This window comes from Numenius arquata, chromosome 2, assembly GCF_964106895.1.
Source record: "Numenius arquata chromosome 2, bNumArq3.hap1.1, whole genome shotgun sequence".
In the NCBI taxonomy this organism is placed as follows: Eukaryota; Metazoa; Chordata; class Aves; order Charadriiformes; family Scolopacidae; genus Numenius; species Numenius arquata.
Genome location: NC_133577.1, coordinates 90,592,996 through 90,618,503, shown reverse-complemented (window position 1 = coordinate 90,618,503; position 25,508 = coordinate 90,592,996). Strand labels below are relative to the sequence as shown.

Genomic DNA, 25,508 nt, shown 5'->3' with positions numbered 1-25,508 from the left:
AAAAAAATGGAAAAAAATAATTATCTTTGAAGTAATTGTGTAAGCAATTTACAAACTAGCAACGTTTCGATATTAAGTTTGTTCCTCATACAGAACAGTGAGGTGTAATTGGAGATATGTTGGAAGAGTATTTGCGTGGGGAAAACCACAGATGTGAAAGCCAAAATCTCAATTATAAAAGGACAAGATAGTTTTAAATTCAATGCAACTGTAGAAGAAGAACCCAAAGTTGTCTGAAATGCTTATTTTGTTTGGATGTAAAATAATGAGAACCAAACTTTAAAAAATAAACTTCAAAATGCCCATAACAACACACGGACACAGAAAATGTAATGCAACGTTCTGAAGAAGATGGTGTATTGGCACGTAGAAATCACCCTTAATTTCTTTTTTTTTTAAGTTCTCATGCTACAGATATGTTTGGAAGGTAAGGAATGATCCGAAATTGCATTCCAAAGGGGCTTTTCTTGAATGTGATGCACTGATTTTTGTTATGGTGTTTTCATACACTCATAGTGAATTGTTCACTGCTTCCTTAACTATTGTTTACAGAGAGACTGAGAATCAAGTTAGTTCTCTTCTAAGTGCTGTAGCAACCCAGTGGTTCGAGAAACCTGTGAGGGGAGTTCGGGGAGGGACCTGAAAGCAGATGTCTGAGACCAGTGTAAAGAATGTGTATCTGTATATAAATAATTTATCAAATAGTTTTCTCTCTGTGAGTGTGTGTTTAGTGTATTTAAAGCTGCTCATTTTCATTTTATTCAACCAAAAAAAGTGTAGGAAGATATCTAATGAGCTTTTAGTGATGTTCAATATTGCTGTTAATAGGCATTATGCCCTGCAAATTCACTGCATGTTTGATGCTTGGCAAAATTAGCGTTTTCTGTAATATGCAGATTACAGGTAATAAAGCAATCTAGTGGTATTCCCGGCCCTTGCCTTAGTAAGAGGAGCAGTGAAACTGTAAATAGTTGATGTTCAGTATTTGCAAGTAAACATTTTTTTCTGTAGTTGTTCATTGATCTCAAGACACACACTTAGTTTGCAAGTACCAGATATCAGGATTTACAGAAGTGCAGCATTAGAGTATTTGAATGCTTGGTACTGGAAAAATCAACATCGTCTTGGACACGGTTCTAATGGGAGAGGTTTGGGTGTAGGGGTGGAAAGAACCTTTTGCTATTTTTGTCAGACAAAATTTGTAATCCTAATGAAGACATGTTCTATCTCAGTGAAAACAGTTGACATTTCATATTTTTTTTTCTAATCAGAAAAATGCATGAAGACTTTACAGTGTTGTTTATTTTAATCACCAGTAATGTTCTGCATATTTGTTCTGTATTTTTTTTTCCCATTTCTCTTGGGGATCGGTTGACTTGAAGAACTTCAATACACTTTATTAAATATCACCTCGCACCAGAAGAGCAGTTCAATACGTGGTTTTAGTTGCCCAGTAGTGTTAAATGAATTCGTTAACAAACAAATTGAATTTGAACAAACAAACTGAATTTGTTTGTTGAATTGTGTCACAGTCCATGTCAAAAATGTTTGCAAAAGAAGAGGTGGTCTTTGGTAGTACGTAGCGAGTTCTGCACTATTTACTTGTTAATTAATAGCTCTCTGGTGATGGTTTTGTTGAGACCTGCAGAATCTGAGCAATAGTAGGTAGTTGTGAAAAATAACTTGCATCTATGGATTTGGGATGGAATGAAGTTTCCAGTGCAAAATGTAACTTGTCTTGAGTAACACTGAATCGTTTGATGTGAAATTCATAAAATCAAGCAGGGGGGAGCCAACTATGCAGCATTTTTCTGTCAAGTTATCAAACTTAAAATTCACTTGTTGAACCAAAACTGCATTGCTTCTGAAACTTAACAAAGCTGATCCAGACCAACAGCTGATCAGGCCAACTTAATCTGACATAGCTAGAATAAATGGGAATTTTGTCTTGGCCCTAAACATGTGCTGTTTCTTTGCAGGTTTCTGTATTCTTTGATGTCCACCAGATTTTTTTTTTTTTCAATTAATGTGTAAAACAGCATCACTACATTTTAAGCTATGGATTTTTTTGTATATTCTTTATTTATAACTGTGCCAAGTATTATTTTAATACTGTCGAGATCTTGATGTATTACATTGTGAACAAAAGAAATCTGTAAAATGTTTAATAAATTAGCTCTCCTTACATAAATTAAATCTGTTAAATTTTGTAAGTTATTAATCAAATAAATATTGACTCTTAGATGCAGTGTTTGTCTTGACTTGGGATGTGATTTCACACAGTGGTGTTTCTGTCCAATTTCAGAAGCTGTACCATGAGAGAATAGCTGCTATCTGGCATCTTATTTTAGTAAAGTCTGCTTCCAGAAAGGTTTACAGGTGCCTTAAAGACAGCACGCACCCACTTCTGTGCTGATGCAAAATCCCGTAAACGACTTCTTTACTGGGTTTTGGTAAAGTGTACCTTTTGTACTACCAACAGTAGTCACTAATTAGGTACTCCTTTCTTTTGAGTAAAGATGGTGGCAAGATAAAATTTCTTAGGGGAGAATGGCTTTTAGAGATCATGTGGCCAAATGTACATATTTAGTGATAATGACATTTGATGTATTCTAAGGGTAAACAGAAGATCCACATAGGGCTAGTAGGTATGACCAAGACATGTGCTTCTTGGTGGCACTTGCAGGAGACAGAATACTTTGACTCTTCTGGTCTGTGCTAAAGTTAGATTTTGAGTAGAAACAAGAAACCATCCAAGCTGGAATTTAGTCAGGACATTTATAACCAGCAATGTGTATTAAAAGTATAAGGTCAGGGCTTAAGAGAACACCTAATGAGGAGAAAAAAAGTCTCTGTGTTTTCTGCTGGGTGTGGGTTCGATGATGACATCGATTGAGAATTGTTGCTGCTGTTCTCTCCTTCCCCACACAACGGTTCTGGTGAGGCTGGGCCCAGGCTCGCCTCTGCTGACCACCCTTTGGCTTGTCTGGCAAAGATCAGGGAAGGTTCTTTCTTTTTTTAGAACAGGCATTCTGTACTGAAGGTCTCCATCAGAGATGTGCAGAGCTCCATCAGATCGGTTGTTGCTCTTGGGAGGTGTGGGTGGGCTCCTGATGACTTGAAAGCTGGTTACTTGGTTTGTTTTGTTTGGGAAGAAGCCTGCCCTGTGCACCCTCATTATGGCTTGATTAGAGTTCACTCCCTTGCACCTCCCACGAGCAGTGAAATCAGATTTTTTTGCTATGAAGGCAGAATGCTTGCATTTGGGTTTTATCCACTTTAGGCTACTGAATGGAGATCAGTAGAAATTGCACCAATTCCAGGTTGAATTTATTTGTATTATCTTATAAACTTAGTGCCCTATTCACATTGCCTCCAATCCTACCTACTACTTAAGATGATCTCCAGATCATGAAGTCAAAGTACTTTTAAAAACCAGCGTCTCCTGGAAGTAGGGCTCCAAATGGAGACTAACTCCAAGCATTACTCCAGCCTGGGCTCAGCGTTTATTCGTCAGTGTTTTGCTGCTGCTGAGAAGTTGACAGTAACCAAGTAAAAAGTACCTTCAGTGTAAGGTACTCATTTCTCTTGACAGATATATTGTCTTTATGGTTACAAGTTTTCTTTTTTTCCTTCGTTTCTTCATTGTTCTGTGGTTAACTTATAGAACTTGGGATGTAGAGCAGTCTAGAGCTGTGAGCTATCGCTATGACTCCCTCTAGGAAATGAAAGGAAAGCCCATGATTTTTAGTGGTCTAAATGACTTCCGATCATTTCTTCTGTTCATTTTTCTAAGAATTGAAAGCTTCTTTTTTATGGGTAATTGAACAATACGTTAGATGCCCGTTTTTGTCAGCATAAATTAATTGCACCTGCCAACTTTGCTAGTGTGGGGGCTTTAGATCCACTCCAGTAGCTACATCAACTAATGGTTTCATCTGCTCAGTAGTGTGTCAAGAGCGTTGCTTTGGTTTCTGCCTATTGAGCAGTGCTGCTCAGCATTTTATAATCCCATTCCTGAGAAGAGGAAGCACTTCCATCGGGCAATAAGGGTGTGGAAAGGGGATATTGTCACTGTTTTTGTGTCCTTGTCTGCAGGGGCCTGGATACCGTTTCTGGGTCAGAGCTGTCCTTCTTCAGGTTGCAAGAGTCAATCAACCCTTCCTGCACAACTGTCAAGTTGGGAAAGGAGAAAAGTACTTTGGGGTTGTTTTTTTTTTTCCAGGAGAAAAACATTAGGATCATCGGTGTGAGTAGCAGGACCAAAGGTTTCTGCCCGGGTTTCCTGGGCTGTGCTGTTGCTGTCTCACTCCCACCCCAAATGTCTGCCGCTTCTGCCTTACTGTTGTCTTTTTCAGTTGTAGTCTTTCCCTCTCTGTGAACTGTACAAGCTCTTGGCTCACGTTTTGAGCTGGCTGTCTGTTCTTCCTCAGATCCACATCATTCCTTTGTAACCCGTACAAAATGCTCTTTGTGTATTATTTTGACTAGTACGTATTTTTCTAATTAGGCTTTTGGCTTGCGCTGCTTCACTACCTCAGACTGCAGTCATAGATGTTGCTTGAAACTCTGCCCTAGATTGTGCTGACACACTTGATTACTATTTTACTGTAGCATTCCCAGTCTTGTCTTGAAAGTGTCTCCATAAATTACTCCATGAAGGTTCCCACCCCCAAGGTATCAGCCTGCTTCCCAAACCAGTTTCAAATCTCATCTTTTCTTTAACTAACTTCTGTTGGGCATGATGGGAGTCAAAACTGAACCTCCTCCCTCCACCCCAGAACATGTGGGTTGGAGCCACCAGGATAGAGCTTGTGCCTCCCCACAGATGTGGTTGGCCTCTAGTGAAGCCCTTGCTGTCCAACAGCATGGCCTCCACTGGAAGGGATGGAAAGAAACTCCTACAAGTGCCCGTTGCCTGCTGGAGCTCAGGCATGCTCCCCTGAGGCACAATTTCTGCTTTCAAGAGGTGTTGATGCCCAGATCTCATGTGCCTCCTCCTTAACTGTAGGCAAGAGCAAGCCATAAGCTTTGCAAAAGGAGCTTGGTAGAGGAGTCTGAGCACACCGGTGAAGGTCTGCTTCCAGGTGCTCAAAAAACCTGGGACTAGATTTAAAAATAAACAAACAAATAAGTTGCTAAGCTTTTCCTACTGAATACTAGTTGCTTCCATAAAAACGGCAGCTTGCCTCAAACTGGATGATTTTTTGCATCACAGTTTTAGGCTTACGTACCTCATTCTCACCTGAGGCCTTTATGGTGGGCTGGTCCTGGGTCTGCTGTTGCGGAGCGGTGGCTCCCATTTGCTTCTCAAGAAGTGTGATTATTGCAGGTGCTCTCAGCTCAGGCCTCGCGGGCTGCAGCCGCCAAAAGAAGCCAAGCTCTTCTGTAAAGGTTTCCACTCAAGAGCTGGCTAAGACAAAAGTAATTGTCTCCTAGTCAAAGACCTTTAGGAACCACTGTTAATTAAGTCACATTAGCAGAGGCAAGGATCCTGACTGTTACGGCTTTCACCCAACTGGTGTGTTCACATGGAATAGACCAACACTGCATTGGATGTGTTTAATCGCTATTACTTGAGTTCAAGTCTCGTTATCTACCAGAGTGTTTAAAGGTAGAATTTTATTCTGCTCTGTTGTTGCACTCCAGCTACCTTGTCAGGCACTGTCCTCAAGGGGCTGAAACCCTGCCACCGTCTTCTGGGAACTGAGGGGCGTAACACTACTGAGAAAAGGTGTCAGAAACTTCTCTTAATCCTGAGTTTGATGTTGTAGTCCAGCACTCCGTCAACTGCTGAGTAGGGAGAGTATTAATCTGCAGCTGTCTTGGTAGAGCATGCCTTCTGCACAACAAGTCCTGTGCATTGGAACACCTCAATACCAAAATATTACAGTGAAAAGATTTTGATTTCCATTCACTAGAGGCTCTATGGCAGAAACAAAGAGCCCTTTAGGCACACAGCTACTTACAGTCTATCACTTTCCGAGCTGTGTAGCTGCACAGAGTGGTCAATTAAGATTTACTACTAGTGTGCAGTGAGCAGTTAGTTGCCTTGCACGTGCACAGAATGGTGTGATACTGGAGGACTGTCATTCACCTCTGAACGCCACATCCAGTGCTATCTATCACGGACTTGTCAGAGTTGGAAGGGACCTCTAGAGATCATCTAGTCCAACTCCCCTGCTAAAGCAGGATTGCCCAGAGCACATTACTCAGGACGGCATCCAGGTGGGTCTTGAAGATCTCCAGAGAAGGGGACTCCACGACCTCCCTGGGCTTCGTGCTCTGTCACCCTCACCGTAAAGAAGTTCTTCCTCATATTTGAGTGGAACTTCCTATGTTCCAGCTTGTGCCTCTTGCCCCTCGTCCTGTCACTGGGAACCAGTGAAAATAGTCCGGCTCCATCCTCCTTCAACCCACCCTTTAGATACTTGTAAGCATTAATAAGGTCCAGCTTTCAGTCACAGTGAGCTTTCAGAGAAGGTCTGCACCAAGCCTATCATTGTATCTCCAGCCCTGCACACCCAAAGTACCCCTTCAGTACCTGAAGTATTTATCTTTTTATTGCTGAGAAAGAGTGTAACACTTGGCTTTAGGATATATCAACAAGCAAAGCTTTATTGAATTGATACTCGGTATTAAAAGTGTTACAGTGTGATACACAAAGCAAGGAAAAAAGCAGTGCTTTTTTTTTTTCTAAAAAAAAAAACAACAACAAAACAAAACCATCTGCTGAGTGTATGGCCCAAGCACTACAGTAACTAGTATCTGTTTCACAGTAGTTAGTAACATTTTGGAAACTCTCTTGTAGCAGGATCTCAGCAGAGCCGTATGGGGTTTAGAGCCGTGCCCCCTCACTGGGCATGGACGAGGGCGCCTGCTCCCTGGCCGTACCCAAATCCCTTGGGGCCAAAGTTCTTGGCATAACAACCTGCGAGAGAGACAAACGGGGTAGTGGCTGAGGCTTCCAGTGGCTAAGGCTCGTTAATTAAGAACAGCACTGTCTAGGCTGAGCCCCTCCGCCGCATCCCATTAATCACCAGAACATCCTCATCGGAAGCAACACCTAAAACCCTATTGATAAGCTGCGTAACTGCCAGGACTGAACTCAGTTCTGCCTAATGGAGATGTAAGCTACATCAGCAGCTTCACTAATATTTATTTCATTCCTCAGCTCTATTGCTATGACTTGAAGAACATTTCCATCTTGACAGAAGCCTGAAAGTTTCTTACACCAGGAATAAATTCAGCACCTGCCCTTCTAACGCGTTACCTTAAACCACAAACAAATTACCTTTGTTTCTTCCCTCACCTTTACAATAGATTTCTCCCTCTTTTTCAGTTAGGGTTGTAGATTCTAGGCTTTTTCCACACTTGGCACATCGGAAGCAGTTTTTGTGCCATGGCTAGGGAAAAAAAAAAAAAAAAAGGGAAAAAAAAAGAGATGGTTTAAATACACAGAATGCCTGAGTCAGTAAAAATATGCACTACCTGGAGATGCCTGCATCAATATTGTTTGTGGATGACTGGTGCAACAGAATCCAGTTCAACTGCACCAGTAGCAGACGAAAGTGTCTGCATTTCTGCGAGTGGCCCAAAGCCCTGGATTCATAGAATCATAGAATGGTTGGGGTTGGAAGGGACCTTAAAAGACCCTCTAGTTCCAACCCCACTGCCATGGGCAGGGACACCTCCCACTGGACCAGGTTGCTCAAAGCCCCATTCAGCCTGGCCTTGAACACCTCCAGGGAAGGCAGATTCCACCCGCCTTCCTGCTCAGGGCAGCATTTTGAAATTTTTGGGCTTGCTCTAATCAATTCAGAGCAGAACTTGGCTCTCTGTAGTGAGGCAGGCGGCTGGCAGGGAAATGCAATTTTAAGGTAGCTCTGCCCTGCAGTTCGTTCCCTCCTGGCACCCACATAACATCCCCGACTCACTTTAAAGTCCATGTAGCAGGTACAAAATGCCGTGCAGTTCCTTACCTTTCCAGCTCCTATTACTTTCTCTGCCGCATAAACAGAATCACCACACCTGGAGCACTTCTCTGCCCCACCGAACTTCTGAGCGAACTTTGAAGTGTTGGGATTCGTGGTGGGTCGGTGGGGAGAGGGCGTGCTGGAAGAAACGGGACATTTGTTGTCTTTACTCTTTTACTAAATGGCCTCTTGCTCTCCTTAACCACATGAACAGAGCAGCATCCAACACACAGCACAGAATAAAGTACTTTTTCAAAACCAGAGAGGTAAGTTACGAGCAAGGCTATCTGGTTACACTTGATAGGAAAAAAACCTACGAGAAGAGAAAGGCCATGCTTCAATGGATAATAAGAAGCTACTGTAAAAGCTAGTGTTCCGAGAAGCCTTCACCTTTTCACTTCTAGAGAAGTCCTGAATTCTGTACCAGGACATGGTTTTATCAGATAGTAAAGCTACAAATAATTCTTTCAAATTCCTGTCCACTGATTGTAATCTGGAACCTGAACTGATCACTGAACCTCATGGATTGAGCTATTGATCAGTTCTGGCTATGCCCCGGCTGGAGAGCATACATCACGTAAACGACAAGCAATAATTTGGGAACCTGCGTGAAGCAAGTTGTGAGGCATACCTCAGCTTCTTTCCACATGCTTTGCTTTACAGCAAGAACTTCATCAGACTAGGAATGTTTACTATTTAATAGGACTTTTGGTTTGGGCTATAATTAAGCACAAATGGTTCTTCATTTGCCAGTTAAAGTTTCATTCGACTTGTAGCCCCAGATTCTCCGCTCTCCAAATCCATCCCTGCCAGAACCTGTTGAACATTTGCACTTGCAGCTTATTTAGGAGACCGGCTTGAGACCCACGGTCACCTCTGTGGGCTCACGCAGGGCCACCAGCAGCTCTGTGATCCGGTCCCCTATGGCTCATGCGTAGGGTTAGTGGATCTTTACATTACATTAGCTCCTGCCCATACGGTGCCCACTCAACGTAGTCACCAGCTGGAGCTTTGAACTGCAGGCTAAATGCTCTCCATTTGGTTATACTGGGGTATTTTGCAGCATTTCTGTTCCAGACAACACGAATTAAACAAAATCCAGCCTGAAGGACTCCTCTGAAAATGGTAATGGATGGTCAGACAAGGACAAGGGTCTCTCACCTCTCAGGCTTGATGCCGAGTCTCTCTCCCCTGTCCATGTTCAGCGTGCCAGCCCCCTGGCCATACCCGTAGCCTTTCGGGCCGTACTTTTTGCCGTAGCAAGATTTGCAGTAAACTTCAGCGTCGTGAATGGCTACAGTTGTGCTGTCCAAGTTTTTCCGGCAGACCACTGGAGGGGAAAAAGAAAAAAAAAGTTAAATTGCCTTAAGGGACCATTTCCATCAGCACATGTAGTAAGCCAAAAATCAAGTGAGAAGTGATGTTATGGGTTTCCTTGTCCATGATTCTTAGCCTAATAGGCTGTGGAACTGCCAGAGATTAGAGGGGGCAGGTTGCTATTTGAATTAGTGAATTATGCTTAGCCCTATGAAGGGCTCCATTCCCTCCCACCTCTTCATGACCGTGACATTTGAAGCCGGGAAACTTGCTGTGGTTTGATGAATGAGGCTGCTCAGAAACCCAGCTAGCGGAGTCAGCAGTTTCCCTTGACAGATGCCATACAGCACGAAGCAGAAGTCCGTCGGTGCAGAAGAGCCCCTCTCCTGCCCTTTTGGCCAGGGTGGGGCAGGGAAAAACAAATCCAAAGGTTTTCCCCCACGTCGGCAGTGGTTTGGGGCAGAGTCACAGCTGTCACCGGAGGGGCTGTGCTTTTCTGGCATTCCTACATTGTCCTTCAGCACAATGCAGGCACTCTGCTCAAGGTTACAGTAGAAGGCAGAACTATTTCCTTCTTAAACCTTCTTTTGTATCCCAACTGGCGTGTTCTTTCCATCTGCAACAGCATTATGCCCGTGATAAACAAATTGGGGAGGGGAAAAAAATAAAAAAGCTTTATGAATTTTCTGTTTGAGAAGAATTTCAAGGTCTTCAAAATACAGGGTGACCTTTACTTATGGCATTCATTAGCTCCAAGGTTCTTTTTATAAGACACAGATATCCAATAAGTAAATCAACTAATGCTTGTTTGTTAAGTCTACAGACTTTAACCCCAACAGAACTATGCACTAAGGAAAAGCAAATACTCAGACACACTAGAGCCATTGTTTGACTGTAAGTTCCATGTTTCTTTTAATAGAAACTCCCATAAAAGGCTGAAAATGAGGCAGCCAAGATATCTAATCTTTTTTTGTGTGTGTGTGTGTGTGTGTGTGTGACTGCTGTAGAGCTAAGTGAAAGGAGCGTAGGTGCGCCGAGGCTCACATGCCAGCATGGTGCACTGATGTGATGCTGCAGACTCAGCAAACTGGTTTGAGAGGGGCCAGTCAGAACTGTGGCTTAGATGAAGAGGGCTAAAGCTCTGCCCGTAGGTATGAAACACCGGCAAGTGGGACAAAACCGATACCTCATGTTTTGTAATAGGGTAAAATTCTCCAATTCAGACAGACAGGCTGTTTGTCTGCAAAGTAGGAGCCTCCGATTCACAGTGACCCTTTGTTCCCTTCATCTAAGCAGAGGCCTTTTCAGCAGAGAAAGCGATTTTCAATGCCTCGCTGGGCTTGTTGGTTGGACTGGAAAATAATGCTTTGGACTCCTTTCATCCGAAATAAACCACAGGCCCCTGTGCCAACAAAGTCTAGGCTTTTGGCTGTGCTAAAGCATCAACAACTCAGCCCTGCTACAGGCACGCTGGTGTCCCAGACCACATGGGACTTCAGGGCAGGGGTTTGATGGCTGTTCCTTCAGCTGCTGCCAACCCCAGGACCACCAGGAGAAGTCCGGCTGAGCTCAGATCAGTGCAAACAGGGCTTTGCCACGGGGCTTTCTCCTCTGCATGAGCCACACTTAAGCTAGGTTCCCATCCTAAAGATCCCTTAGACTCCTGAGGAGAAGTGGGGGGGGGGGGGAGCAAATGGAAGAGAAAAGCATGATGTGCTCTGCTGTGGGAGGTGCATCCCACTCGTCTCACGCTGGACAGGTAGGACAACATCTCTCCAGGAGACAAGCTCTCCCTTGGGCACCTTCAGGCACAGGAAGCACACAGAGAAGTCAAGCCCAGCAGATGATGGACAAAGCCATCTCTGGCCCTGTGCGCCCCAGCTGAGCCTGGGACATCTCCTGTGGACCAGCACCATGCTGTTGTGACCCCCCAGCTCCACCAGGAGAGGTTTTGCAGGGGAGTGGGAGGGGAATACTTACTGCAGAGGAAGCAGCACCGGTGGAAGCTCCTCCCGTCACACTGCACCTCCTCGGCATGGTAGACGGTGCGGCCGCAGGCCCCGCATTTGTTGCCTCCTCCCCAGTTTGGCATGGTGGCTCTGCAGGCCCAGCCAGGTGGGAGAGAAGGGCAGAGGTTTGTTAACCACGGTGTCCTCCACCGCCCCGGCTCCAGGAGGGTTGGGGTCACAGGCTCCTTTAAACCAGGTCTGTGAAGTCTGTGTATCGGAGCACAAGCCCGCGATTTCGCCAACTGTTTAAAAACACGACCTTCCACTGTGTGAGAAGTTTTTTGTGATCAGATCAACTACTCAGACCTTCAGGTCCCAGACCAGACTTAGAGGCTTAGGCGGGCTCTCCACGGCTATTTGTAAAAGCAGATGGACTGGGACGGGGAACAGAGGCCGCTGCTGCCGAACAGCAAGAAAAACAGAGACACAGTCTTCAGGAGATGTGTCCTCCTGGCCCTGCCCGGGGTTTTGAAAGTTACATAAATTGGACATGCACAAATTACAGTTTCATGCACAAGGGCTTTACTGTACCTTGAGCGAATGCCCCCCCAGATGGATATAATTTCAATTTCTATGCTTCATTAATGCTGGGCCTCTTGTCTGATGGAAGCAAACCAATTGTGCCAACAATGGCATTTTGTTTTACTGCAGGGCCTATCATTTGGGATGCAGTACAAACCAAAGTTCACCTCCGTGGAGAACCACTTATTAGGGCTGTAGGGACATTTTGAACTCCTTGAGATCATGCCTACACTTCAAAGAAGTTTGATGGGGATTATTTCCTGGGGACTGCAATGCTATTACATGAACCATACCTTTACCAGACACCTATATGAACAAAACCCAACTGCTCAAGGAGCCACAGCTGCTTTAAAATAAAGTAAAACTCTCTCTCATGCACTACTTGCAATGGACACTCAGAAGACCAGCAGGGAGGGACAGGTACCATCACCAATCATGTCTAACTACAGCCTTGAGAATAGTCTCCTATGTTAAGCCAGAAGCAGCAACTGCCCCTTCTCAACCTGAGCTGTTCCCTCCCCAGCTGCCCTGCCCTCATGCCACTACCACCACCAGTTCCCGCCCAGCTCGACTGGGAGCTCCTCCTGTGCCTCCCATTAACCATCCTGGGTTAAAGCACCAAAGCAGAGGACTGCCCACCACCTTCTGCTTGTATGGGGCTTTCTTCCTTCTGTCATCACCAAGAGCCAACATAATGGTGTTTGCTGAAGGCTCATCTCCCAGTCACTGCCAAACTGTCCTTGACCCACGACCGTTGCTTAATGCTGGTTTTCTCACCACCACAGGACCACCTCTTCTAAACACAGAGCCCAACATAGCGAGGGTTATCAATTCTGTGAGTCTAACTCAGTGGTGCCGCTCAGGCCTCACCATCCTCCCTGCTCCTTACCAACCTTTATTTCAGACAGGGTTTCTGGGTGAGGACCATGGGTTTGCCCACTGGAAGCCCAGAGAGCACCTCCCGCCACCCTATGCCACCAGTAGCACCGTTCCCCCCGAGCAGGCTCCCCACAGCAGCAATGCGGTACGGGTCACCTATAAGGGAGGGGAGGAAGGAAGGAATTTTTCAGGAGCTTCTGACTTCTCAGAGCACAACTCGCCTCCAGTTACCCTTAGAAGCTCTCCTACATCAGCCAAACAGGGAGAAGAGACACGCAACAGCATCCCCACACAATGCCCACAACCTGCTGCCTTCAGCCAGCTTCGCTTCTCATCCGTCTGAGACGGAAACAGAGGACTACCAACCTCCAGTTGTCCCCCTGGCCAACAGAGAGGAACTGGAAGCACTGCTGTGACACAGGGAGGAGGAGTACTTCACTTCAAGATCCCCTTCCTCTAAGGGGCTCCCACCGATGTGTGGGAGAGACCTCGGTGTGGAGCGAGGGGTCTCATGGGTGCCCAGTTCGCGCCCCCAGGCAAGGTAAAGCAGACTCACAAATCCCACCTCCGAGCAGTGCTTTTGGCTAAGCCAGAATTAAGCGACCCGTCTTGTTAGTACTGCTAAAACAAGCCTCCTGCCCAAACAGCCGGAGCCCTAGTTCGGCAGTTTTAGGGATGCAGGGAAGGTTGCACCGTTCCCAAGCAAGACACGCTGCCAAGTAGCTGCTCCAAGACCTTTGTCCGAGACAAGCAGACGGCCATTCATGGCATGTGGGAAAATAAGATTAGTTTATTAACCTAAATTGGGACATCTTAGGTACATTCCTAAGCAAAGGCTTAGGAAACTTCATCGCAGTAGCTGAGCAGTGCCATTTGCACACTGACACTAATTACTGTGATATCCCTTTGTTTAATACTTCCATGGGATTAGCACCACTACTGCTCCACGGTTTAGCACTAATACCCTGACCAAGCTCATAAAATTAGTTTTATGACATTTCCCACTTTGCCTTTGTCATTCTTGGCACAACTGTACAGTCTAAAAATTAAGATTCCATTTCTTTTATTCAAGTGTTTGGCTCTGCTACCGCACAGCAGCTGACATCAATCACAGCAAAGAGTGTCCTTAGTTAAAGGGAATATAGGCTGCACAAAGCTTCAGAAAAGGAATGCACAGACTGGAAAAAAAAAAAAAAAAAAAAAGGAAAAAAAGGAGAAGAGATTCCTTTCCACTTTGTATGCTTTCCAAAACGTAAACGGTATTTTGTACATGAACTGCTTCTGTCTTTTCCTCTCACCATCCCCACACTCGTGTTCTTTTGTGCATTCACGTGAGTCTAAATTATTTTCAGCACTTTGTTAGCAATTATTCAGTTTCCCTGCACACTAGAGCTGCGGACCTAGATCAGGTTTCCAGCTTTGCCCCAGATTTCCCATGTAATATTGGGCAACATGGGGTGCAGCTCCACCCCTTCTTCCCAAGGGAGAGGAAGTATTAGATGATCTGGCAACCATGAGCTGACTCAAATCTTCTGATAAGGGCTCTGGAAGTTCAATAAATGAAAAGCAAAAAGGAATTGAAGTCAGTACTTCAAGGTGACCTTGGTCTCTTCCACAGAAGATGTTTCCATTTATCCTCCTCATAATGTTCCCATGACAGCTCGCGTGGGAAGAATGGCAATAATTCTTCAATTACCTAACAGCAAGGGCTACCCTGAGGCAGCGGTGCCCAGGAGGCACCTAAGGGGAAAAGGGACAGTGACTGGAAGAAGCCCTGCACGCAGGACAGTGTACAAGCCCGTACTCCCGCCCATGAGCCACTCTCTCAGTGCCACCCTGAAGCTTCATGCTGCCCGGGTCTCCTTTGGGAGCTCCAGAGGTGGCAGGTTCAGACTTTCAGTCCCTTGTTAAACCCTCCCTGCTCGTTGATGACTTTTTGGCTAGTTCAGGCAGGCCCTTGGGGAGCTCAAGAGCAGCAATTAAACATCCAGATGATCTCACTACCAGTACTAACAATTTTGACTTTTGATTGCAGGTTCTTTTGATTGCTGCTTCCCTCTAATAAGAAAATCCTGACTTCTGCTAAGCTTGCACCCAGTCGAGAAGGGAGCACGTTATTTGGCTAGCGTTCCCCGAACGCCGGTGGTGACAAGCCACGCCAACTGCAAAGCCCTTTCCAACCCGCTTGTTAACAGAGGGTTTAAAGAAAAGAAACCTAAACCAGCCCCGAGACAGACAACGAGGAATTTCGGGCTATCCAGTTATCCCGGATCGCTTTTTCAGCCACCCGCCGGGGGGAAGCCCAGGGCTCCGCAGCAGCTCCCTTCCCCGCAGCGAGCCCACCGGCACCGGGCAGACCCCCAGCTCCCCCCGCCCCTCCTCGCCCGCAAGCTTCGCCGCTCGCCCAGCCCGGCTGCCTTCGCTCCGGCCGAGGGGTCCCTGCAGAGAGGGACGGGGGTGGCCCCCGGCTACCCCCCCCCCCCCCCCGGCTACCCCCCCCCCCCCCCCGGCTTCCTCCCGCCGCACCGCTGCTGCCTCCCTCCTCCGCAGCCCTCACGGATGGGAGTCCCGTCCCGTCCCGTCCCGTCCCGTCCCTCACCGCCGGTCTCCGCTCCTCTCGGCTCCTCTCAGCCCCGCCGCGGCCCCCGCAGCTCCTTAAAGAGCCGGGGCGGAGCCACGTGGGGCCCGGCCCCGCCGCCCACGTCCCCACCCGCGGGGCCTGGGCCCGGCCGTCCCTGCTGGCGGGAGACCCCACGGACTCCCCCCGCCCGTGAAGGTGCGGGGGAGTCGGGGGTGGTGCCCTGCCGTGACCACCCCGAGAGGCAGGAAGGCGACAGGAGGCATCCCACCCAAGGGCAGCCTCAGGTTGGACCACCACCCTGGGGTTTTACTCATTTTTTAGGACTTTTCTTTAAATGCTTGACTTCTCCACTGCCCACACGCGGTCCACGGTCGCGTTTCACCAGGGAAGGTGTGTAGAGCTCAGACACGGGTTTCTCCAGAGGTGAGACAAGGGGCTGGGGTGGGAGCCAGCACCCAGACAAGTGGGAGCCCGCAGGCACCTGGAGAGGAATCGGCACCGTTGCTCCAGCATGAACTCATTAAGAAGGACTTTAATCATTTTCCCAGCAATTAGGCCTGTCCACAGCAGCCAGTTCATGCTGCAGAAAAGAGCTCCGTTGCTCCAGCTGCCTTCTCCCAGCTCCGCAGGGCCGTCACGCGCCGGCTGGCTGGGTGCAGCATTGGGCACAGAGCTCCTTGTGCTTAGAGGGAGATGCAGGGTTATCTCCTCCTCTTTCTTAATCAAACACCAAATCAGTTACTCATTACCTGTGCGAGTGCCAGGTTGCTCTGTTTCAGCACAGGAACAACTTCTCCCTGCGCACCGGAGACAAAGCCCGGCGAGCTGGGTGGAGGCAGCTCCTTACAAAACCTCCAGGAAAATGGCTGGCTGCGGGTTGTCTGACGGCTGGTATATGGGCCAAGTGGCCTGTACCACGAGATTAAAAATGATGTCCACGTCAGGCATGAGAAAGGTTAGCTCTCCTCTTAAAATGTGCTTCCAGTGTGCTGCAGCCACAACTCCCCAAGGTTTTTTCCTTTCTCTTACGATTTGAGGAACCCACAGCAATATATTGTCATTTAGACAACTATTCTATCACCTAATGACCCCTCCCCACCCAGGAAGGGGAATCAGGAGAAAACCAAGGAAACCTGAGGTTTCAAATATAGTCGGATTTAATAGAATAAGATTAAATAAGTAACATTAATAATACTAAATAACCAAAATTGATTCCCATACCAATATAAAATATACGAGGTTTATACTCAGCCAGTTCTATCAGCAGGAAGCTGTGCACTCCCTGCAGTGGACAGCAAATGTTGGACGCTGCGAGCACTACAGCTTCAGAAGGAAGGGAAGGGCTCAGGGGTCCGGCACCAGGGCAAGAAGTTCTCAGGATCGCAGCCATCAAGAGAGAAGACTCTTCAGCAGGCTTTCCAATTTACATTGAATGTGACGTTCATGGTATGAAATAATTCTGTTAGCCACCTTGGGTAAAGTGCCCAGGTCTCACTCGTTGTCCCTGCACTTGGTGAGCTTGAAAATACTGAGACCTTGAAACCTGCACACCATAGCTGGCTATAAAGTAAATATTTTCACAGATTCAGACACTAGAGTCTTCTAAAAATGCAGTTTCCCCAAGCATAAGCATTAGTATTACCTTACTGAAAAGTAAAATTGCTGAAATTAATCTTGTGTTGCTCAAACCAGGACACTTCCCATTTATGTGGGTTTTTTTGTTTGGTTTTTTGTTGTTGTTGTTGTTTTTGGTTTGTTTTTGTTTTTTCCATTTGCAGCGAGTTGTGAATGACCAGATTGTGCACAATTTGTGCACATCCCAGAGCCCACCTCCATAGGCAATGCCAAGTATCGGTTCCCATGGAACACGGTGGCGTGAGCAAGAGTCTGACCTCAAGCATCATAGCAAAAATTTTAGTTTGGGTTTTGGGGGAAGGTAGCACAACGAGAAGCAGAAGTGTTAGCGACTGTTGTTTCACGACTTGGAGGTTACATGAAGGGAGAGGATCTCTTCAAGTCAGACAAATAAGAGGCGAATGAGTCAGAGCAGGCTGACTCCATCTATTGCACAAAATGCCTGTGCTCTCTTGTCCAACCTGTCCTGCTCCCAGCCCTGCTGGAACTATGTGTGATGATGCTAAGTTATTTACTGTGTCTCCTCAGGTAGCCTCCAAAGCTATTAGATTTTCCCTTTTGATAACATTTCCTACAGAGTATAAAAAAATAAACATCAGAGATCCCCAAGGGAAGAGAATAGTTTCGCAGTTCTGGCGAGGTCTGACCATACTCGAAGAAAGGGAATTCTCACCATGACTAAGGGGCCACGCTGGTGAGAAATAAAACACTCTTCCATGGTGAGGCACTGCAACATGAGCTAGAAGAGAGTATGACATCCAAGAATTAATCTTCTCATGCCTAATATTTAGTCAGTCTGTCAGAAGCAGAGTAACTATGAGGGACAGACATAAATATGTTGGTAAGTCCATGACTGTAGGAACAATATTAAGGAACACATTACTGCAACACTCAGGAACGAGACCTTGTAATAAAAGAAAACAAAACCAAGAATGAAAACTTTCACCACATACTTTATATCTATGATAATGACTATTTCTATCAATACATTTTATAAATATACTGCTAAATATGCATATATATATTTGTTATCTGTAACTACATACTTATTTTATACATACATATAAATATACATGCTCTGTCTCCTCAGTAGATCTCTTCATCTCTTTCTTTCCTGAGGGCATAGTTCAGAATTTTTTAAAGATAAAGCCTGCATCTTACCCTGCCACATTCCTCCTCACTGCCCTGCACTCTTTCACCCAGTTACCCTGTGCATCCTTCTTATTGCCTGAGCAGCCCCACTCCCCCCTTCACCCTCCTCACCATCCTCCAGACACAGCCCCATCCTTCCCCACCTTCCTGCCTAACACCTGCTGTAAATTCCTCTTTCCGTCTCACTTCCCCAAAATCTCAGATGTTGCCTCTTCTCACAGTCCTGGGGAGGAGCTCCCACCTAACCACGGCGCCAGGTCCCTGCAGGCAGCTGGGCTCCTGCAGCCTGCAGCCAGCTTTTTGCCTGGCTTCTACCACTTTGAGATCAGCAGCTTATAATTAGGAGAGCTTATTTGTGAGAAACAGCATTCAAGTGTGTAAACAGCTCCCGTTCCTTTCCCCTGCTGATTCCACAGCTCTGTGAGCGAGGAGGTGTGCCTCTGTTTTCTTCTGCTTCCTTGGCCATGGGAAAGCCCACAGGCTGTACACAAAACCAGTTCTCTTTTCACTTGTAAAATTGACCCAAGGCATATTTGTCACCTCAGAAAAAAATTCTCGAGGTTTTATCTATGCCATAATTTTATGTAGAAGTTGTTTTCCATGTTTTGGGGAGCTGAGTAAATCATCGGCTTGTCTGACCTAGTTACTTCTCAAAAGACTTGTCGCACATCAGTGTCCTCAGGCCTTTTACATCCACTGAATACCTTCCACTCACCTGGGATTATCTTATCCTCGTTTGATCTCGTAAGCATGGTCCCACATGTCTGCTTACGGCAGAGTCAATCTCATTGCTCTGCTGGTAATCCTTCCTGTTATTTTATGAAAGTTTATTCTAGATAGATAGTCCAGATTTTACTTTGCAGGGGGTTTAGTCATATTCTGACATCGGTTTTGTCAGACCTAGTTTTATCCAAATACTGCTACCACAGGTAGAGCTCCCTTAATTAAGTTCTTGACAGAGCGTGATTTCACTAATGTTCCCATTACAACGATTGTTTTAAAGCTAGCATGAGAGCTTATCATTTACCAGCTTTCGAGGTCAGCCTCCTCACAGTGGTTCTCGTGGTGCCTTGGTTAATTTCTCACTGGCCAACCCCCAGATTTGCCCCTAGTAAAGGGAATTTTCGAGTGTGCTCTATGCAGTTTCAGCTAGCGAAAAATTAATTCATGCCCAGAGTTACCAAGATTTATCCTATCTTAGAAGGGCATATATGTTTAGCTAATTTCCTGATCTAAATATTTATGCATCTCAGTAGTGCTGTGTGTTTATTCCACCATAAATTCCACCATAAATATAACAATGATCAATAAAGTTTGCACAAATTAATAAAAATACAGCAGACTATTCTGGAGTTTACCAGAGCTGTGATTTTTTTGAATCAGCTGTTTAAACCCAAAGATCTCAGAGACATTCAGTACGAGAAAGCTGTGTTTTCCATGCTCATTGATTTCTTTATCAGCGGTCAAATTTATAAATTATTTTACTCCCAGGAAATTTTAATTCTAGGAAGAATTAGTTAAAAAATCCTCATTTGCCTAGTGATTATAACAAGTAGCTATTTGCATGTCCAATAAACATGATCTAAGCTAGCATAATTTTATGAAACATATAAATAGTTTCATCCTTGTTGACCTACATCTTTATATCAGTGATGTTTCTCAATGCAGAAATCGAGAGTCAGTTCTCTGACCCTATTTGAAATCTACCCAGATCTTCCTTTTTATAGAGCAGTCATTTTTTTAATACTATACCTCGTGATATTTGATTCCTAAGATGTAGGGACTAATACTGAAGAGTTCTCTGCTATCCAGATTTTAAAACTAAGAAATGGAGAAGAATTAAATTTTTAATTTAAAGAGTTTACTTTGTTCTAAGTCATGGCCAAGTGAGATGCATCTCTAGGGACAACCATGACCCAGTGCTCGGGGTCTGGGTGGATGGGGGAGGTAGGTACCGCTCACTGCTTGGGATGCTGAGCAGTCGCTCCTCACTGCTGATGTAGTTCCCCACGGAGACATGCAAGCCCTCTCATGCCTGGTGTGCCCCAAACGTGCCTCAGTGGGGCCGAGGTGCAGACCGGTATCTGTCTTCCAGGGTCTCATTTCCTTGTGGGCTTTGCTTTAAGGGCTCCGAGCAGAAGTAGAGGCATCTGTGGGGCTGACCACGGTTGAAAGTATGGATGCTTGTTGAATTTTAAGGAGACCAAGAAGTGGATTTTGACTCAGAGGCTCTCAGATCCCTCTGCAGCTCAGCAAAGCTTTCTGGACCCAGTGTGTTCCTGGTCCCCCAGGGAGATGCATCTGGAGAGCTCCCATTCATTACCAAGGTCTTGCATGCAATGCTTCAGCTTGATATGAGGTTTATCTAAACCCCATAAATATGAAAGAAATGCACAGTTTGCATCTAAGCTTAAATACATGTAGCGAGGTAAAGCACAGTGTAGGCTGCCGGTGCTGATGTTATCAGGCGACGGCACTGTAAAAACCCAGCAAAACATTGGAAGTTACTATATTCAAGTTCTGAGGTTTTGAACGGAGGTTTCTGAAAAGCCTAGCAAAACATGAGCTCTATTTCAGGTGCCAGCTCAGCAGAATACTAATACCTGGATTAGTAATGATGTCACTTCCCTGGCAGGAGGCATAATTTAGGTTGAAAGTATTGATTTCTTTAATAAAGCTCGATTTATTCACCGTACACTCACAAGGCCAGATTTCCTCACATTGTGCCATGGAAAACCCTGCAGGGAAGAGCTTGGGTAATCTCAGCCATGCACAAGCTCTGTCACTGACTGACAGGGTTTCATTAGTGCAGGACAAAATTTGAGGACCCACACAGCTTGTTCCAATAATGCTGTTACTGAGTTTTGAGGAGGGCAGGGAAATGTGTTTAATATTAGATAGCGGGCACAGAGGGGATAGCAAGGTGAAATGGTCTGACTCCGCTGTTTTCGGAAAGCTTCCCGGCTCCATCAGGCTGCTACAGGAGTTGCTGGGAAGACACTACCCAGATAAAAGATGGCAGCCTTGCTAAATCCATAATGTGAAAAAGCAGCGGTTGGGCTAAAAAAAGATGCCATATCATCCTTTTTTCCCCCATCAGCCCCTTTCCCAGTAATAGCTGGGACACTAAACACTTCTCCACCACCACAGCACCACTGCATGTAGCTTCTTGTCCTCATCAGAAGAGGAGGCTCAAAGGCGATCCGTGCCAGGGCAGGATGGTGATCATGCTCTTCCCTGCCTGCCTGCCAAGGAGGACCGCTCCAGGCTCCATGACATCACCTGCAAGCAACCTTCAGCAGAGCCACTGGTAGTCTTGGGCCAGAGCCCCCTGCTCGCTGCTGTGAGAGAGAAGAGGGTGGACAGTTTCCAAGTTGCATCGTGGTGTCGTTGCATGAAGTTCCTGCATCCTTACATCAAAGGAAAAGCATTTTGGACTCCAGAGAAGTAGCTAGAGGGTGGTCAGCAGTAAACCCAGCAACGTGCCGATGCCTGCTAGAAACCATTGCTACAAAACGTGTCTTTGGGTGTCCCTCCCTCTGGCAGCACAACATGCTAAGGTGCGATGATGCCTCACCTTTTCCAGGCTTAGAACGTCAGATCTAGGGAGAGGGAGTGGAAGTTTTGGCAGGAAACCTACCCAGCCTCAAGGGGAATATGCTATTGAGTGTGGTTGGGCTTCAGCTTCTAGCATGTCTCTTTGCAGCCAGCAGTGTTTTAATTACCATGACTGTCTGCAGAGAGGCTTGGTGGGACTGCGTATGGATCCTGTTCTCATCTGAACAAAAAATGAGCATCAGAATCCTACTTTGCAACTGGCTGTAATGCCAATGACAAACACATGTCAGCACGGAGCTGATGGGCATGCTACGAAGTCTCTTTTTTCCAGCAGTAGAAAAGGAAGGGGTAGATATGACTCATCTGACATTGAGTCTTCTGGCGGGAGAAAGACAGTACTTTCCAGAAATATGATTATGCTTCATTAACAGCCTGTTGAAGGGGAATAAGTGGCACTGGGCACCACCTTAGTCGTCCTTCTAAGACTGGATGTGGCAGCGGCAACAAGAGCCAGCCAAAAGCCCATAAGCTACAGCCCACCTCCGTTTCCTTTGCCTGGAAACCAAGCATCCTCAGCAAGCTCTGCCCAAAAAGCAAGTGTGTCCTGTCTGCGGGTGGCTTGCCGGGGGAGATCTGTGGCTGAAAGCTCTTGCCAGTCTGCAGAGCTCCTGGTTTGGTACATAGCAGTTGTCAGTCTGACCCCCTGCAATGAGCCGGCGGCAGCACTGCATTCGTGTCGTGGCTTTCTCCAGTGAAAACCAGCTGCAGCTGAGGCAGCAGTAGCTCCTGCCACCAAAGTGAGTTTCTGAATGGACCCGTTCCTGTCTCTGACACGTCCCTGGTGTGCAGGATTCATGGCAGCAGCTGTGTGATACAACAGCAACACCTCACATCTGCGTTTTCCGATGTGTTTTAGGAAGAACTGAAGCTGAACTGCTCACCTCAGTGCCATCTCAGGAGGAAAGAATGCCTCATGAATTAAATCAGCTGATCCTGATTATTAATTAATATAGTTATCACCACTGATTGGAGTATTTTAATTACCTGTATCACTAAATAATTATTTGAACCGGTAGAAATAGGTAATAACTGTACCATGGAAATGCTGATTATGCGCAAGGAGAGGATGTCAAGACCGAGTGCTTGGAGATGTCTCTGTGATTGTATTAACATAAAGGCCATCGTAGCGCACGGCGAACACCCGATGTGAATTGCCAAGCAGAAACTGCTCATCTGGGATGCTGCCTTCCACCATCAGCAGAGACAGGCATCAGCCAGCCCTGGCACTGGTGCTGCCGCTTTGGTCCCACCAAACTTTCCTACTCCCATCCCCATCCATGCTCCGTCCCTCTTGTTGGCCATAGCATTCACCAGGGTGCACAGCGGTTCCCGGTTAAAACTAACTGTGAAAAAGTCTTTTCTAGTGGCAATTCTGACTTTGGCTGACCGTGTAACTACATCATCAGCAACAAATCATTGTAAAACACTGCTCTTCTGTGGTTTCTTTGGATAACAATTTATGACCTCCTTCCACACACAGTGAGCGAAAACAAGCTGCGCTTAAGAAGATCGCCTTGGCTGGCTATTGCACAGCGCACAGACTTGGCAATGGTCCCTTTTTCTTGGCACAAATACAGAAGCACTAGGAGGCTACAGGGTGTCAGAACCTCTTCTGTGTGGTGCCGATGGTCAGCTTTCAGCGCTTGGCTTATTCATTGTCTTTAATGCTGCATTCAAATTATGACGGCCATGGCCACATAATGCTGTTAACGGTGCACACACCGTCCTGCTAAGAGAGAGGAGCACCTATAAAATACAGATCTCTTTTGTGGAGAAATATAGGTGCAAAAAAAACCCAAGGCAACAGCCAAAAGGATTCCTACAGATATCACTCGGAAAGGAAAATCCAACTTTAACTAAAGTGAAATCCTGTGGTCAGGAAAAAGCACAAACAAGTTACAATATTTTCCTTAACTGTGTTACAAATGTCATCTTTGAAATACACTTAAAAATCAATTATTCTTTTCTCTTTGTTGTGCTGTCAGTTTGTTTTTTACACTTCATTGAGCAAGGCAATGAAACAAAGCTGTTGTGCTTCTTATTGATTCTGTTTTGTGTTCAAAGTCAGTTTATCTTTCTAGATGTTGGGCAACAGTAAACTCTGTTTTCTTTTCTAGCACTGACGAGATAGCTATCTGCACCAACTTTAAAACTGAGCAAATTGCCATTGTCTGCCAGAGGATTGTTTCTGATCTTCCTTGGGATGTAGGTTCTTCCATAATTAAAAGACACATTGCAGCATAAAAAGACATAGCATGTATAGAGGTCAGAAAGACAGTCTGCTTATCCCAAGAGTTAAAATAGAAGACATATGAACAGAGGTTGAAGGGGAGGTAGTTGAGATTTATTGTCTAAAAGGTTGGGATTAAACAAGGATTTTAAAAAAAAGGGCTCTGGAGGTTGATTTGTAGGCATAAATGGGGAGATGTGACAGGCAGAAGAGAAAGCGTGAAGAGTGAGAAAAGGAAGCCAAAAGAGTAAAAAGGGTAAATGTATAAATGTGTAAATGGGGGAGAAAAGATGAGTGATAATAGGGGAAACTGGGACAGAGATAAGTAGGAAGATAATATGCAAGGTCTCAGTGGAAAAAGTCTCTGAATGAGGACAAAGAACCAGTATTTAATGCTGTTTGAAACAAGAAGACCGAACAAGGGAGACAGACAATCATCAGCATGAGAGAGGTTTTAGTATTAGGTTGAAAAAAAAATATTTAAAAATCAGAAGTTTATTAACTCCAAACTGGCTACTAGGTGCAGAAATATGTGCATTTTCTGTATTTGTTGCAAGTTATGGTACTGCTTGTACAGTAAGATGCTTTTTTTTTGTGCTAAGATTTTTTTTTCTTGTAGCAGTTCAGATGTTCAAAAGCTTCAATAAACAATAAATTAATTGAAATTTTAGGAGTTAATGGTGATTTTTCCTTCCCACCAAAAGGCTTATTCACCTAACTCAAAATGATTTGTACTTTTTTTTCAGAGGCTGAATTTCAAATCAGAAATTTATATCTGTATGTATATACGTATATGTAAGTATATGCGTTGCCATACTGATGTCTGTGTCATTTTTGATCCTTGGTTACACGCTTTATTATTTACTCTATGTTATTTGTTCTGCACATTTGAGCTCAGTGCAAGTACACGCCACCAGTTCAATATAAACCACTAAAACTTTCCACTCTCGATTGAGAACCCATCAATTAGCATGTTGTACCCTGCAATTTAACACGGTGCTTTGTGTGCACGTAACAGCCTCGGTGACGTGGTTTGAAGTGGGAGGAACAGCAGAAGGATAGGGGTTTTTTGTAGTTTCTTTTTTTTGTAGGTTTTTTTTTTTTTTGGTAGGTTTGCTGGGGTTTTTTTGTAGTTTCTGTCTGTTGGGGGCTGGTGTATGTGGTGCTGGTGCAGCTTTGGCCACCAGCCATTGTGCTGAAGGACCTCTGATGGTGTTACAAAACCCTCCCAAGAGTAGGGTGACAAGGCTGAGGCCAAATAAAAAACCCACTAGTAATAGCTAAAAGAGGTCCATGTGAAGGTCTTTCAGAGTCCTTTCAGTAAGGTCTGAATAGGCTTTCACTGCTTTTCCTTGACCTTCTTCCCCAACCTGTAAAGTGAGGATAACAGCAGCCAACAGTGGGCAATGAGCTTAACTACTTAGTGCTATATCACAATCACAGCTGGTTGCAACTATGATCACCTCACTAATTAAAGGTCAAGCTACTTGTAGATGAAATGCTAGGTGTTACTGTTATGGTGCTGGTCATTTAGCAAGCAGTTTTCTGTCTGTCTCTCCTTCGCCATACATGGTTTCAGCCTTGTTCCT

At 45.5% G+C, this 25,508-nt stretch overlaps 1 protein-coding gene across 6 annotated transcripts; it reads right to left on the bottom strand.

Annotated features, from left to right (window-relative positions):
• Nucleotides 1-6,594: 6,594 nt before the first annotated feature.
• CSRP2 (cysteine and glycine rich protein 2) lies at nt 6,595-15,341 on the bottom strand. Of its 6 annotated transcripts, none has more exons than XM_074144419.1 (6): nt 15,303-15,341; nt 11,274-11,392; nt 9,138-9,306; nt 7,983-8,115; nt 7,313-7,406; nt 6,595-6,931 (listed from the first exon to the last, which is right to left on the bottom strand). In XM_074144419.1, exons 2-6 carry the CDS (start codon nt 11,383-11,385, stop codon nt 6,855-6,857), a joined length of 585 nt encoding a protein of 194 aa, XP_074000520.1. In that variant the 5' UTR covers nt 11,386-11,392; nt 15,303-15,341; the 3' UTR covers nt 6,595-6,854. The 6 variants fall into 6 exon arrangements, with proteins under 6 accessions (XP_074000520.1, XP_074000523.1, XP_074000521.1 ...); XM_074144422.1 differs by having other exon boundaries at nt 11,274-11,509; nt 15,303-15,330; XM_074144420.1 differs by having other exon boundaries at nt 11,274-11,567; nt 15,303-15,326.
• Nucleotides 15,342-25,508: the final 10,167 nt, after the last annotated feature.